The sequence below is a fragment of the Protopterus annectens genome, chromosome 8.part0 (genome assembly GCF_019279795.1).
Source record: "Protopterus annectens isolate FY-2018-M chromosome 8.part0, PAN1.0, whole genome shotgun sequence".
In the NCBI taxonomy this organism is placed as follows: domain Eukaryota; kingdom Metazoa; phylum Chordata; order Ceratodontiformes; family Protopteridae; genus Protopterus; species Protopterus annectens.
The window spans coordinates 1,930,625,584-1,930,639,058 of NC_056741.1; the positions used below are offsets into that span (position 1 = coordinate 1,930,625,584).

The window sequence follows — 13,475 nt, forward strand, 5'->3', positions numbered from 1 at the left end:
GTTAGTAGCCTTTTAGTTACAGAATACTCATGAATATTCCTATCTAGTATCTCCAGGTGTTGATTCCTGATTAGCTCCCTAAATGGCTGGAGGGTTAATATTACAGTTGTCTCACTTCATCTGAAGCCTTGCAGAATGTTGCAGTACTATGTACATTCCACCAGGCAGGAGCTTCCTAATAATATATCTCCTGCCCTTTCTTTATTCATTCTGTAACTTCAATGCTGACTCTACAGCCTAGGGAACTCATCTGGTGTGCTAAACCATCTAGTGTTGTCACAAATGATCCTGCTTCAGAAGATGTAGCCTTTACAGCTCTTGTGAGTCTCACTTGTAAAGGGGGGGGGTCTGCTGATGTCATGCATTGATCCTCTCTTCTGATTTCAGGCAAAATATGTTTGTAATATCCCTTCAGGAAAGCAGAAGGATTTTCAGTATGCTGCTGTTTGTATTCTTTCACCAGACATTCAGTACAGTTCGATCCTAAAATGCGATAACACCACATAGCTTTCTTTGGATATCAAGCAAGACAAAAGTTTTGAGCTCCACATAATGGAACAACACAGTTGATGGTTTCAGTTGTCTTCTGTTATAACAACCAATTATTAATTTCTTCTACTGTGCCAAAGGAACAGTAAGATACATTTGTCTGCATGTCCTTTCCTGCATCAGTGAAGATGTGAATGTTACTGAAAAGTTTTAACTAAAATACGACTTCACTTTTAGCATTAACACTATTTTGTGCTAGGTATAACATTTTATTATGATACAGGACATAATTTCTAAAAAAGTAATTTTTCATAATATATATTTTGTGCTGCTTCCAGTTCTTTAGTAGTGGGAAATCATGCTAACAGATGGATGACATGGGTTCGGAAATAATTTCTGTTTCCTTTATAGTTCTAGTTTCTTACTGAGGTTGCTAGTGTTGGTGCATTTCACAGGTAGTTGAAAATATTATCTAGAAGGTTCAGAAAAACAGAGAATAACAGGAATAGGGAGAAACTAATAAAAGATCTTAGTACGAGTTAAATTATGTTATTAATAATACAGGACTGATAAGATCGTTATCTGTACCATACTGTTAAATATGATCTTATCCTCTCTTTCTGTTGCTGAGGTTTATTTTAGATTGATATCACCTGTAAACAGGAATGAAAGTCTATACTATAAACATTTATTTTGCTGACTTTTTGTTTTGCAGTGATGAGCATGTTTCAGTGCTGCTGGATATCCGGGGAGATGTCTCCAAAGAAACTCGCATGACTGTGCTTGAACTGCTTCAGGAAAACTCAAGGACACTTCCAGAAGGTTATCAGTCTGTATTCAGCAATATCCTTGTTCCAACACCAGCCATGGCTTTCTGCATTCCAGCTGTTAAATGTACCTAAAAGGTTACCATTGCCCTGCCCTCTCTGTCCCTGATACAGAATGATCTTTCTGGGAGCAGGATGTAGGCAATCTCATTTTGGGTGGTGATTGTTTTTGTATAGAGGCAGTGACAGCAGCAACTACCAATGGGATACAGAGCAGCAGAAGTCATGTTCTACCAATGAAGCAGTAGCAGGATGACAGGAATGTATTTCAGCACCTCTGGGAACTTTCTTACCCCCGAGGTTGGAACATATCTATGATCAGTACATTATTTCGGTTTAAACCTTTATTCATTCCTTACATATATGGGAAAGATGAATTTAAAGTGAGAAAGATATGAATTTATACTTTTTAGCTAACATAATGTTAAATACTGAAATAATTTTTCTACCACCTACAATGAGAAGGAACATAGTGCAGAAAGTAAATATGAAATAACTGAGTATAGTATGATGTGTGCATTATCTGTTAATGTTTTGTATGAAAAGTGGATCTTGATCTTGAGGAAGCTGGTATTCCTCTCCAGGGATAGTGGGAGGGATATTGTTGGTATGTGTAAGGTAGCTATATATATATATATATATATATATATATATATATATATATATATATATATATATATATATATATATATATACATATATATATATATATATATATATATATATATATATATATATATATATATATATATATATATACATATATATATATATATATATATATATATATATATATATATATATATATATATATATATATATATATATATATATATATATATATATATATATATATATACATATATATATATATATATATATATATATATATATATATATATATATATATATATATATATGCACAGACACTATATACACTGTGCTCAGTAATCCCACACTGTTTAAAGCATTGCTAATTAGTGCAAAACTGCTGCTGACTCAATAACAATGTTCAAACAAAAGAAACTCTAAGTTAGCAAGTTTTTTGAACATTGTTTATTTTTATGCAACACCCCATCCATTTGTCACTTTTGTCACCAATTTGACTTGTCTGTAGCAATCTGAACATTGGGAAGAATCCACTAATCCTAAACCTCAGGAAGATAAAAGGCTAGATACTCCTGGCCTCTGAGCTCATGTGTTTTATTTTATTTCTGTACAGAATGATTTTTTTGAAGGCACTATGTCTGAGAAGAGACCATAAATTATTTGTTCTTTAAGCACATTATAAAATAAATGTCTGAAACATTAAGAAAATAACTCGTGGAATTTTTGCCTTATTGATGTTTATTAGTGTTGCGTGTTGTGAGGGAATACATTGACAATCTGTTGCACAAGTAGCACGTACAATATCTAAATATTTGAACCAAATGTGTTAACATCTCATCTGACTTGTGCATTATGAATTTGTTTAGAATCTGTCCCTCTTGTGCTTTACATCATCATTAATACTATATGAAGCAAGTGCTAAATGCAATAACCAAGAATTGTCCCTTTCTGCAATACTGGTCAGTCATATATCATCAACACGTAACTGCCATATGTCTGTAAATTAAAACAAATAGGTTTTTAATCACTATACAAAACAATAAATAATCTGTTACTACCTTTATGGATCAAAGTTGAACTTCTGTATTGTTATGACTGTGAATTCAAAAAGTTTATGGATCTGTATTTCCCATGGATCATAAACCCCACTTTTCTTTTCGTAGGCTGTCTGTAAATAGTGTTAAATGAAGGAATGCATTTCAGTAGATGCATTGCTTTCTGTATATTTGAAAATCTGGTTTATCTCAGGACCAGACCTTAATCATCTTTTAATATTCTCACCAAAAATGTTCTATATACCTTCTACAGGACTCCATCAAGCAAACTTACACTGACAAAGTGGGACTAGAATTGTTAGTTGAGACTGTACTTTCCGTTATTCTCTTCAAAGAAATATGTTGTTTGCTCTTTTAAGGAAAGCTATGAAAACATTGATATTTTAAAATGGTTTAGAATTCAGCATGGAGAAAAATGACTCTTTTATTAAGTTAGTTGTTCCTCCAGAATTAATAACTTTTAGTGGTGTGTTCTTTATGTATACTTTTTTTTAGGCGTGCCCTTTTGTGATGCATGTATGATGAGTCATTTTATTTATTCTGATTCTGATTACTAGAAACCTGATTTTTTTTTCTTAATGGGATGATTCACATTTAGTGGTTTTCTGTTAATTTTCATTTATTTTTGCCATTTTGATCTGCATCCCTTTGCAAAATGATTTGTTTTTTCTAAAAGAAGGACTCTGTTTTCCTTTTGACAGACTTTTGTTTTTACAAGGAACATTACTCATAAGTTTTATGGACAGATATAGTGACTTTTGCAATCTCCTTTTTGACTACTTTATATAATTTCTAAAATATCTTTTTGTCTGAATATGTATCTATGCATTTAAATGTTGTTTATTTTTTTTTACCTAATTTTACTGCCATATTGCCATATTGTTCACACATCTTTAGTGTCCATCCATATTCTGACAAGTCTTTTAACATAAGATCTGGTTATACAAGACTTTTTTTCTCAGTTGTGTAGATATGCAACTTTGTAATATGTAATCTTTAGTTTTATTATCAGTATCAGTTAATCTATCACTTTTCAGCCATAATTCATTGCCTGTGTTGGCAAATATATAAAGTTTCTTTGATATCCTGCTCTGTTTTACTGAACTTGAAATATAAAATTGTGTATCTTCTTTGGCAAAAAAATATTGGTCATCTTTGCTTTGAGATCAATATATGTGCAACACTATGGTTGTTATGCTGGATCCACTGTGAATGCATGCTTTTGCGCACAAATGACTTCCAGTGAGAGTGCTTTTCTGCACACTCCCAGATAAAATTTAAAGTACTTTTTTACCCTTCATGCAGCCCACTATACAAACATTTCAGACAATGTTTCAAGAGGCATTACGTAATGAAGCCAATATTCATTTTAGAAAAGTGGATTTATAGATAGAAGATTATCTAACATAATGAGCTATTGATGTAGATACATACAATTGTTTATATAATCCACCTCCATCAATCTTTGGAATACTGAAGAGACATAAAAGTTGTGAGAATCCACCCTTCAGATTTATTGTGGTAGCCCAAAGTTCTAAAACTTATCCTTTGGTTGTATATATATAGACAGATTACTAAAATTTGTTTTTTTTTCTGAGATCAAATGTTCACTTAAGGGTTCTTGAGATTTTTTTTAAAGAGATTAAAAGAGGAGTATGATGGGGATCACACCCAGTTTTTAGCAGTAGATGTAGCTGATCCCTTTATGACTATTCCTCGTTTAGAAGGAATTAATTTTTTTAAGAAGCTTTCTTACATTTGATTTTTTGACAAGCAACAATATTACTAAAATTTGTGACTGCATGGATTTTAGTTTTATACACTTGAGAGAATAAATATTGATTTTTCTTCTAACTGATTCCTGTATTTAAGATTTCTGGATGATATTTTTATTCTTTGGATTGAATCAATGGATAACATTGAGGAATTTGCAGAGTATTTGAACAAGACAATAAATTTTTCGAAGTTCACTTTTGGCCACATTTCTGGAAAAAAATGAATTACTTTGGTACATTAATTGTTAAAACTGATGGTTTTCTTCCTAATACTTATAGGAACTCTGTCTTTAGTAATAATGATGTACTTTTTGAAAATTTTCATCATTATATAGTTAAGTGAGGACTTGTGAAAGGGTCATTTATACAGTTATCCACAATGATATCAGATGATAAAATGTTTAAAAAGGAGAGTAAAAAGTTGACCAAAATTTGTATTGGCAGTGGGTACCCTAGGAAATTTGCTATTGACATGTATAAAGACATCCAGCTTTGGAGACATATTTATGTTGGTCCTTTATTGGGAAAAGGACTTAAAAGAATATTCAGTTCACTAGAAACTTCACATGAGAACCATATTCAAAAGCCGTTTTGAAGCCGCTATGATTATAGAATATAATGCAAGGAGTAATTACACCAGGGATATAATAAAAAGGAATTGGATCTTATTCAAATTATATGACACAGTTGATAAAGTGACAGGTGAAGATCCTATGTTTATAAAACACCTAAAAATATTTAAAAATGTTTAGAGAATAGTATGAGGGAAAACAGACCAATAAATATAGCGAATAAAGGAACATATCCCTGTGGATTTTGTAAACAATGCAAACATATTTTAACAGGTACTCCAAATTTCATAGGGGAGTCATATAGGAGTTTACATTAAACCAAAGCAAGGCAATTGGCACAGTAAAGGTATGGTTTATCTATCTATATGTTCCAACTGATCTTATTATTATGTGTGAAAAACTGAGAAATTTTTGCAAGCCTTATTATGATATTAAACCTCAGAAGGAAAACAATGTGCGACAATTTTAAAAGCATTTTGTTTTGTATTCTGGAGATTATTCCTTTAGATAGGAGGGGAGGAGCATGAGAAAATAAGTTAGAATATTAGGAGTTGCTTTGGTAACTTAAATTGAACACCTCTATCCCCACTAGCTTGAATGAAAATATATCAGTTAGCCTTGTAGTGAGACCGAGAGCAGCCACACTTTAAAGTCTATTTTACCAATGGTTGTATTTTTAAATTTATTGTTACTTATAGAACTGATTCATGAGTTTTTTTTTGCCCAAGTTTTTAAATAATGAAATGTCTTGAAAGTTTTTTTGTAGTATTCAGGGTCTGAATTATCTATTAAGAGTTGTGTATTCAGATTTTACTCTAGAATGGAATGAATATTTAATTGTTTAAAAGGTTTTATGCATCTGTTCCTTTAAGATGAGTTTCTTAATTGGTTTAATTAAGGATAATAATTGTATTATTTAATGCTTATTGTGGGAAGCAATTGCTTAAGAAAATGTATGTTTATATTATATATATATATATATATATATATATATATATATATATATATATATACATACATATATATATATATATATATATATATATATATATATATATATATATATAGGGGCTTGCATAATTATGGATTTGTTATGAGAAAGTTTTTGGTCTTTATAGGACAAAAGTGGTAAACCAGTGACAATAAATGGAGTTGATTTTACCTGGACCATAGTGTTCATTGGATCTGAAAACCTATTCACGCTCTGACTTTTCATGCGTGCCTACCGTAACCATTGCACAATGTTTTTGTGGTTATTAGTATTAGTTATGCACCCAGTTGTTTTGCTTTGAGCAGTCATAGAATCCCCCACTGACTCTACTATTCTCCAGGAAGGGCTGACTCAGGCAAGTAACTTATGTCAGAGCCATGGACTAAAACTAAATGCCAAGAAATGCATGAAAGTATCCTTTGGGAAATCATCCACCCCTTGAAACTATCATATTGATAGTACACCCCTAAGAGTCGACCCAGTAGTCAGGGACTTGAGGATATACATAGACAGTAATTTAACCTTTGACCATCATGTGTCAGCATTAGTGGGAAATCATTCTAAGTTTTAGAAACTTATAAACAAAGGTATGGCATGTAGATCCACGGAATTCAATGTTCCACTGTACGCAGCATTCATCAGACCTATTACTGAGTGCAATTCTGCCTTTTGTATGTACCTTATCAGTCACATCCAACAATTGGTACAATGAATTTCCTGTTCCCCATCCAATTTTCCATGTTACACTTGAATTGGTTTAGGCAGCAACTCTGCTTCACATGGATAAGAAGCCTGTCCCAGAGAAGAGGTAGTCTCTGGGATGCATACCTGTCTTTCCAGCATGTCCTATTTATATCACAGGCAAGGTTTAAATCTTTAGGATAGGTAATTATGGTGCTGTTTGTTTTGCGGATATGCAGTAGGTCCATCAGAGTGGGATCTCACAATGCCTTGTCTGCCAGGCATAGATCTCCCCTCAACAGCCTGTAAGAGACAAAATACAGGGATAGGGCCTTGAAGCAGATTGCTTAGTTCCTAAAACAACACTGTTTGTTTGGAGTTGTGTTAAAACATTTGAAATAATGTCTATTAAATAACTGTTATAAAAAAGCTGATAATACTTCATGGTAAAGAAAAAAGATGGGTTTGTGAAAACAAGCAGGCAAGGACAACAAAAGGAACGGTCATACAAATCGGTAATCAATTTACTTTATTAGATAAACTACTCAAAATGTCCATTAGCAGTACATATTTCCAGTTGATTACCAGTGGCTGAGCTCCCAAATGAGAATTCTTTCTGAGGGGTTAGCAACATAGTTTCATTTCATAAGCTTCTGACCAACTGGCTTTAATAAGCTTGACTGCTGTAACCCCATGTTAATGTTTTCTGCTTCCCATGCACGATTCATAAATATTAGAATCAGAACAAGCCATTTTTTATCTTTCTTCAAAGAGCAGATCATTTCAGAGTCTTGGAAGATGCTGCATAATGTATCTGTCATGTTTTTCCTGTTGTTTACCTTCCATAGTATGGTACCCAATCTAGAGCTAACTTTACCAACAATGCATTCCTGACTTTTCCTTATTGCCTCCTGGTAGTTTGTGTCTTTAAAGAATAGAACTGCAGTGAGTCACTGCAGTAATGGAGCTGGTTGTTGCTGGAGGTGAGAAAACATGCCACAAAATTCATTTTTATTTACTTGTGCAACTGTTTCAGTATACAACTTATCACTGATATATTATTGTAAAGTGCTCTGAAATGTGAATTTAAAAGACAGTTAAGAAAAAGGGTCTGCTTTTTTCATTTAATTTGAGTAATGGTATGATTCTGTGTCAAACCATGTAAAATAAACATTGCACTTTTAATCTAAATATAATTTCAGCAGTATTATTTTTTGTACAGAATAAAGCCTGTCTGTTAAATTTGTGTCCCTGTCACATATGAATACATTTTAGTACTTCACCTAGCATACAAGCTATGAACGGCCAGCTTGTAGAAGTAAATAAACTATTCTTTTACATATGACAGGAGAGATACCTTCCAACAAGGAATCAGCCTGTCATTTTCATAAACAGTCATTAATATGTTTGGACTTCTACAGAATGTAGAAGAATAGAATAGAATTCATCAGAATAAGAAGAGCAACAGGTTTCTCAGGGCAAGGTGAATTAAGTTTTACATGAGAAATGAAATTATCAGATAGGTGGTGCTCACGGGGGTATAAATTATATACTTGTAGGTGATCTGTGAACGTCAGCACATGTTGTGACTAAATCTCTTTTTTATTTGCATGGGCTGTAAGGTGGCCTAGGTAGTGGGACATTTATTTGACCATAAGGTCAGCTGTAGGGCTCAGATCAGACACTGAGGAAGAACATTTCTGACCAAGCCATGACTTAGCATTTGGAGAGTGAGGTGTGGTTAGGTTATGTGTCATTTCATAAATTTCAGTAACTATTATGGTGTGCTGCATATCATAATTAAATATTTACAGAGTAATGATTTATGGAATGTTGCTTTTATCTGGTTACACACACACACACACACACACACACACACACACACACACACACACACACACACACACACATATATATATTTATACACACACACACACACCCATATATATATATATATATATATATATATATATATATATATATATATATATATATATATATATATATATATATATATATATATATATATATATATATATATATATATATATATATATATATATCCATATATATATATATATATATATATATATATATATATATGTGTGTGTGTGTGTGTGTGTGTGCGTGTGCATGTGTGTGTGTGTATATATATATATATATATATATATTTACGTATGTACATATAAATATGTATATATGGATTCCTATTACAAGAATGAAACTTCACTACTTTGAACTTGTAATAGTAAGCCTCACTTCTGCGAAAGTTCACTTTAACGAAAGTGAACTTTTGCATAAGTGCACTTCACCGAAAACACCGCAGCACAGTGGAGGACATAAAAAACAAGCTATGTCCTCCACTATGGTACGATAGTTACAGACCTTATGGTTAAGGCACGGGTTAGGGTAAGGGGATAGTTAGTAAAGCTATCCCCTTACCCTAACCCATGCCCTAACCCTAAGGTTCGTGACTATCGCACAATAGTGGAGGACATTGCTATGTCCTTCACTGCGCTGCAGTCATCATGGACCTTAGGGTTAGGGCACGGGTCATGGTAAGGGGATAGTCTGTATGACCCATGCCCTAACCCTAAGGTCCATGAGTACCGCACGAAAGTTCAGTACAACACCAGTTCGTTGTACTGAACTTCGCGTAAGTGCACTTTCGATTAAGTGGACTTTCTCTGCAGTGAGCATTCCATGCACTAATTTGAATTAGTGTAAATTTGATCTAGTGTACGAAACCCGTATATATATATATATATATATATATATATATATATATATATATCTACATAATAGCATCCATGACACAGACAATACAGGATTATAGCAAGATTACTGGTATTGGACCTAATCTTATCCCATGTTGTTTCACTTCCAATTTTTTAGACCATCTGATGCATCCATTAACTTTGTTATTTAACACATAACAAGACAGTTGCATGCTTTAGGAACCATGCAAGACAATTGCATGGTTCCTAAAGTTTGGAATTTAGCAAATATTGTCTTAAAACATAATTGTGGATTCCTTGATGATAATAATAACTATCACGTAATAAGTTTAACAACTCTACTGGGCAAGTGTTTTGAAACATATTTATTGTCATACTAAGTAAAGATTGAGATATTTCTTCTCCTGCTCCTCCCTATCAACATGATTTCACAAGAAATAGGTAAACCTTTACCAACTTAAAATTTTATGAAACTGTCAGTAAAGTCTTTGCCCTTTAGAAAGCATTTGACAATATGCCACATCGTATTAATAAATTATTTGATAAAGTTATATATTAACCCATACATTTTTGAATGAGCAAAGTGTTGGCTTAATCATAGATGCCAAAATGTTAAGATCCGTGGTCATTTTTCTACATGGTCAGAGATTACATCTGGTGTCCATCAGAGATCCATACTGGGCCCTATATTATTTAATTTTGTATTTTCATAATTACCCATTCATCACAGTTTGTTGGATGGGAAACCATTCATTTGATCTTAAAACTGAACCATATTTATCATCTACACTTAACCTATTGTTGTTTAATTCATATATGTCTGATGTGCTTAGATGGTTCAACACATGGTCTCAATATTAATTTTCTAGAAAGTGGATAATATATTTGGTACACTTAGAAGAAAACAAACATTTAGATTGGGGAATTTTGTAATATAATATAAGAGGTGACTTAGTATAAGGGTTTAGTTATCTACATAAGCCATAATTTATCATTAAAGTGAAATAAATGCATAGTTAAGACAAATACATTATGACAGTATCTGAAGTTGTGCTTGTGAAATTATATTTAGCTTATGTTCGGCCTATTATTGAATATTATTCCATACTTTGTTCATATTCAAAGGGAGAGTTATCAAGGGAAGTATACAAAAAAAATTAAGAATTGCAAACTGTATCTTCTATTAGTTGTCATTGACCAAGAGGTAGGCTTTGCTTGGCTTACTGGGCATTTCATGAAGAAGAATTCAGGCTTTAATTAAAAGCTGAATTGCTACAATCATATTGAATATCACAAGGTGGACATTATATATTCCAAACTGCTTAATCTGTATGAGTAATTTATTCCAGGATCTTACAACACTAAGTTATATATTTAGCTCTTAAGAAAGTTCCATATTTTGCAGAGTAATTTTTTGGACATATTTAAGAAATTATTAGATACTTGGTCAGGCCTAAATATTTATTCCTTAACTCAGAAGCCTGTGTTGGGGTTGTGTTTGCTGTTTATATAACATGTTTAGAACTATGAAACTTGTTGCATATATCAGTACAATCAGTATGGACATGCACATTTTTTGCAGTAACATAGTAATATGGAAAGCTATGCAAAGTCTCTCATGAGGTCAGGCATATTTTTGGCCTCATTTAGTTATCTAGTTTACTTGAAAATGCTCCAAAGAGTTTCAATTTCTTAAGACACATGCTAATGCATTTCAGTCCTTTACTATTCCAGCCAGGTATTGGCCTAGCCATTCTTTACTTTGAATTTAGTGTTGTTGTAACATTAATTTATTACATCGAAAACCCCATTCATTCTGGAACTTATTTGTAAACCCATAAGGTAAAATAATATTTTAGTATAAAATGACTTTTGCATCTCAGAATTAAATTTTCTCATGTCTTCTATACTGAAGGGAGTACAGACCTAAACTCTGCAGATATTCATATGTTTTCATTGTATGTTGTTTACTTTTTGAGTAAACCTTCTTTGAAAATATTATATCCTTTTTTGATGGTTCTTGTACAGTATCCAGATGGTGCTGCACATTACACTTTAGGCCTTATCAGACTATTAAACTGAGGATGTTTTGGTCTCTAATTTTGATACATTTGAATACATTCTTGTAGCTTGCATGCATATATTGCCTATGCATTATGAGTTATTAAATACAGCTCTGTAGTTATACCAAATTCTTTGTAATTTTTCCTGGAAGAGATTAGTTTAGTGCTTACTGTGTACCCATACTGGTATGCATCTTTACTGAGAACTGATGCATTCACTTTGCTCACATTTACTGACGTGGATTTCTCTACACTGGAGGACTGTTCTGTCATTGTTAACTTGTAGCACTTCTGTATCCTTGCTTCTCAAAACCATCTTATGTATTATTTGATCATCATATTTAGTTATGGTTCCTCTATGAATTATAGAAATGCCACTTGTATGAAGAGTGAATAAGTATGCAGCCCAACACTGACCCCATTATGATTCTTCTAACCAGAGGACTTTCCTTCCATAGCTCTGAGCTAAACTTAGTTTGCTGCCATTTTGATCTTAAACATTCCTTGATCCAAGCTATGGGATTTCTTTTTAAATTCCAGTGTTAACATTTTCTGAATCAGTAGTCTATAGACACAATTCAAAGCCTTAGAAAAACTGAATAATGCCATGTACAGATTTGCCTGCTTTGAAATTAAAATAATTAATAGCCTATTGCATCATATATCCTTTCTTACATGTTGATAATTCACATCATCAGATCCCAGCATGTCTAGATATGAGCAGCTTTTACTTCTGAAAATAAATTTATTGTCCTGTAGAATGAATTATCTTGCCTAGATCCTTTTCAATTTCTCAGTTATCCATTATTGCAGTTGTCTCTACATTTTCATTAATTGTGTAAGGCAACTTTCAAGTGATTAATCTGTTTTTGTAATGTCCAGATTGATTGTATTTTCAGCACCTGGGGAATGAGAATTCTATATATTTTGAGGCATTTAGCTGTCAGGTGTATTCTTATCATTGGCTCATTGTTCTGTGCTTTACCTATATTGTCTTTGTCATACCTCGTCTTATTACCATATAATTGACTATACTGGACTTTTTTGTACTATGATCCATTAATTGATATGCTTGCTTATAGTATTGCTATTATTTCCTATAGCCTAAATACATAAAAAAGCCTCCTGAACACATCAAAGGAACATCTAATGGCTTGCAATAGTACATATCTCATTATGAAGTCCCTTTTGTCTAATATCTTTCATACCTTCATTAGTGGTTTCTGATGTCAACAGTAATTGTGACAAATGAATTCTCTGGTGTTGAGCACAACAGTACTGTGTGACTATAAAGTTGGTTACATCATGATGACTTGTTTGGGTATTTATAATGTACTGTAACTCAGTGGAACCAGAGGCCTGTACAACAAATGAAATAAAAAGCTTCTTGTTTATATTTAACTTTACTGTGAATAAACTGTTTCACACATGACAGAGTCAAATCATCTTTTAGGAATACCCTTTCTTTATTGTCCCTGTTAAGAATGTCTTCCAGTCATGCTCTGCTTCTGTACTGTTTCACATTTTATCATGTCCAAAACAGAAGAGGTGGTGTAAGGAAGACTTCATCTTGCCTCTACACAATAACTTCAGTTTCAACAGTATATTTGCATGGATGAAATTAGCTTACAAAATGGCCTTTTGTAAAGGATTCAAAATAACTGTGAAGCAGAGA

At 32.7% G+C, this 13,475-nt stretch overlaps 1 protein-coding gene across 1 annotated transcript in view; it reads left to right on the top strand.

Moving 5' to 3' along the window:
* Positions 1-1,941, top strand: part of LOC122809731 (exocyst complex component 3-like protein) — a 132,513-nt gene extending 130,572 nt beyond the window's left edge. The window contains exon 4 of the mRNA XM_044081437.1: positions 1,205-1,941. Coding sequence (XP_043937372.1) covers positions 1,205-1,391 — 187 coding nt within the window. The 3' untranslated portion in view covers positions 1,392-1,941. The remainder of the gene's footprint in view (positions 1-1,204) is intronic.
* The last annotated feature ends 11,534 nt before the right edge of the window (positions 1,942-13,475 follow it).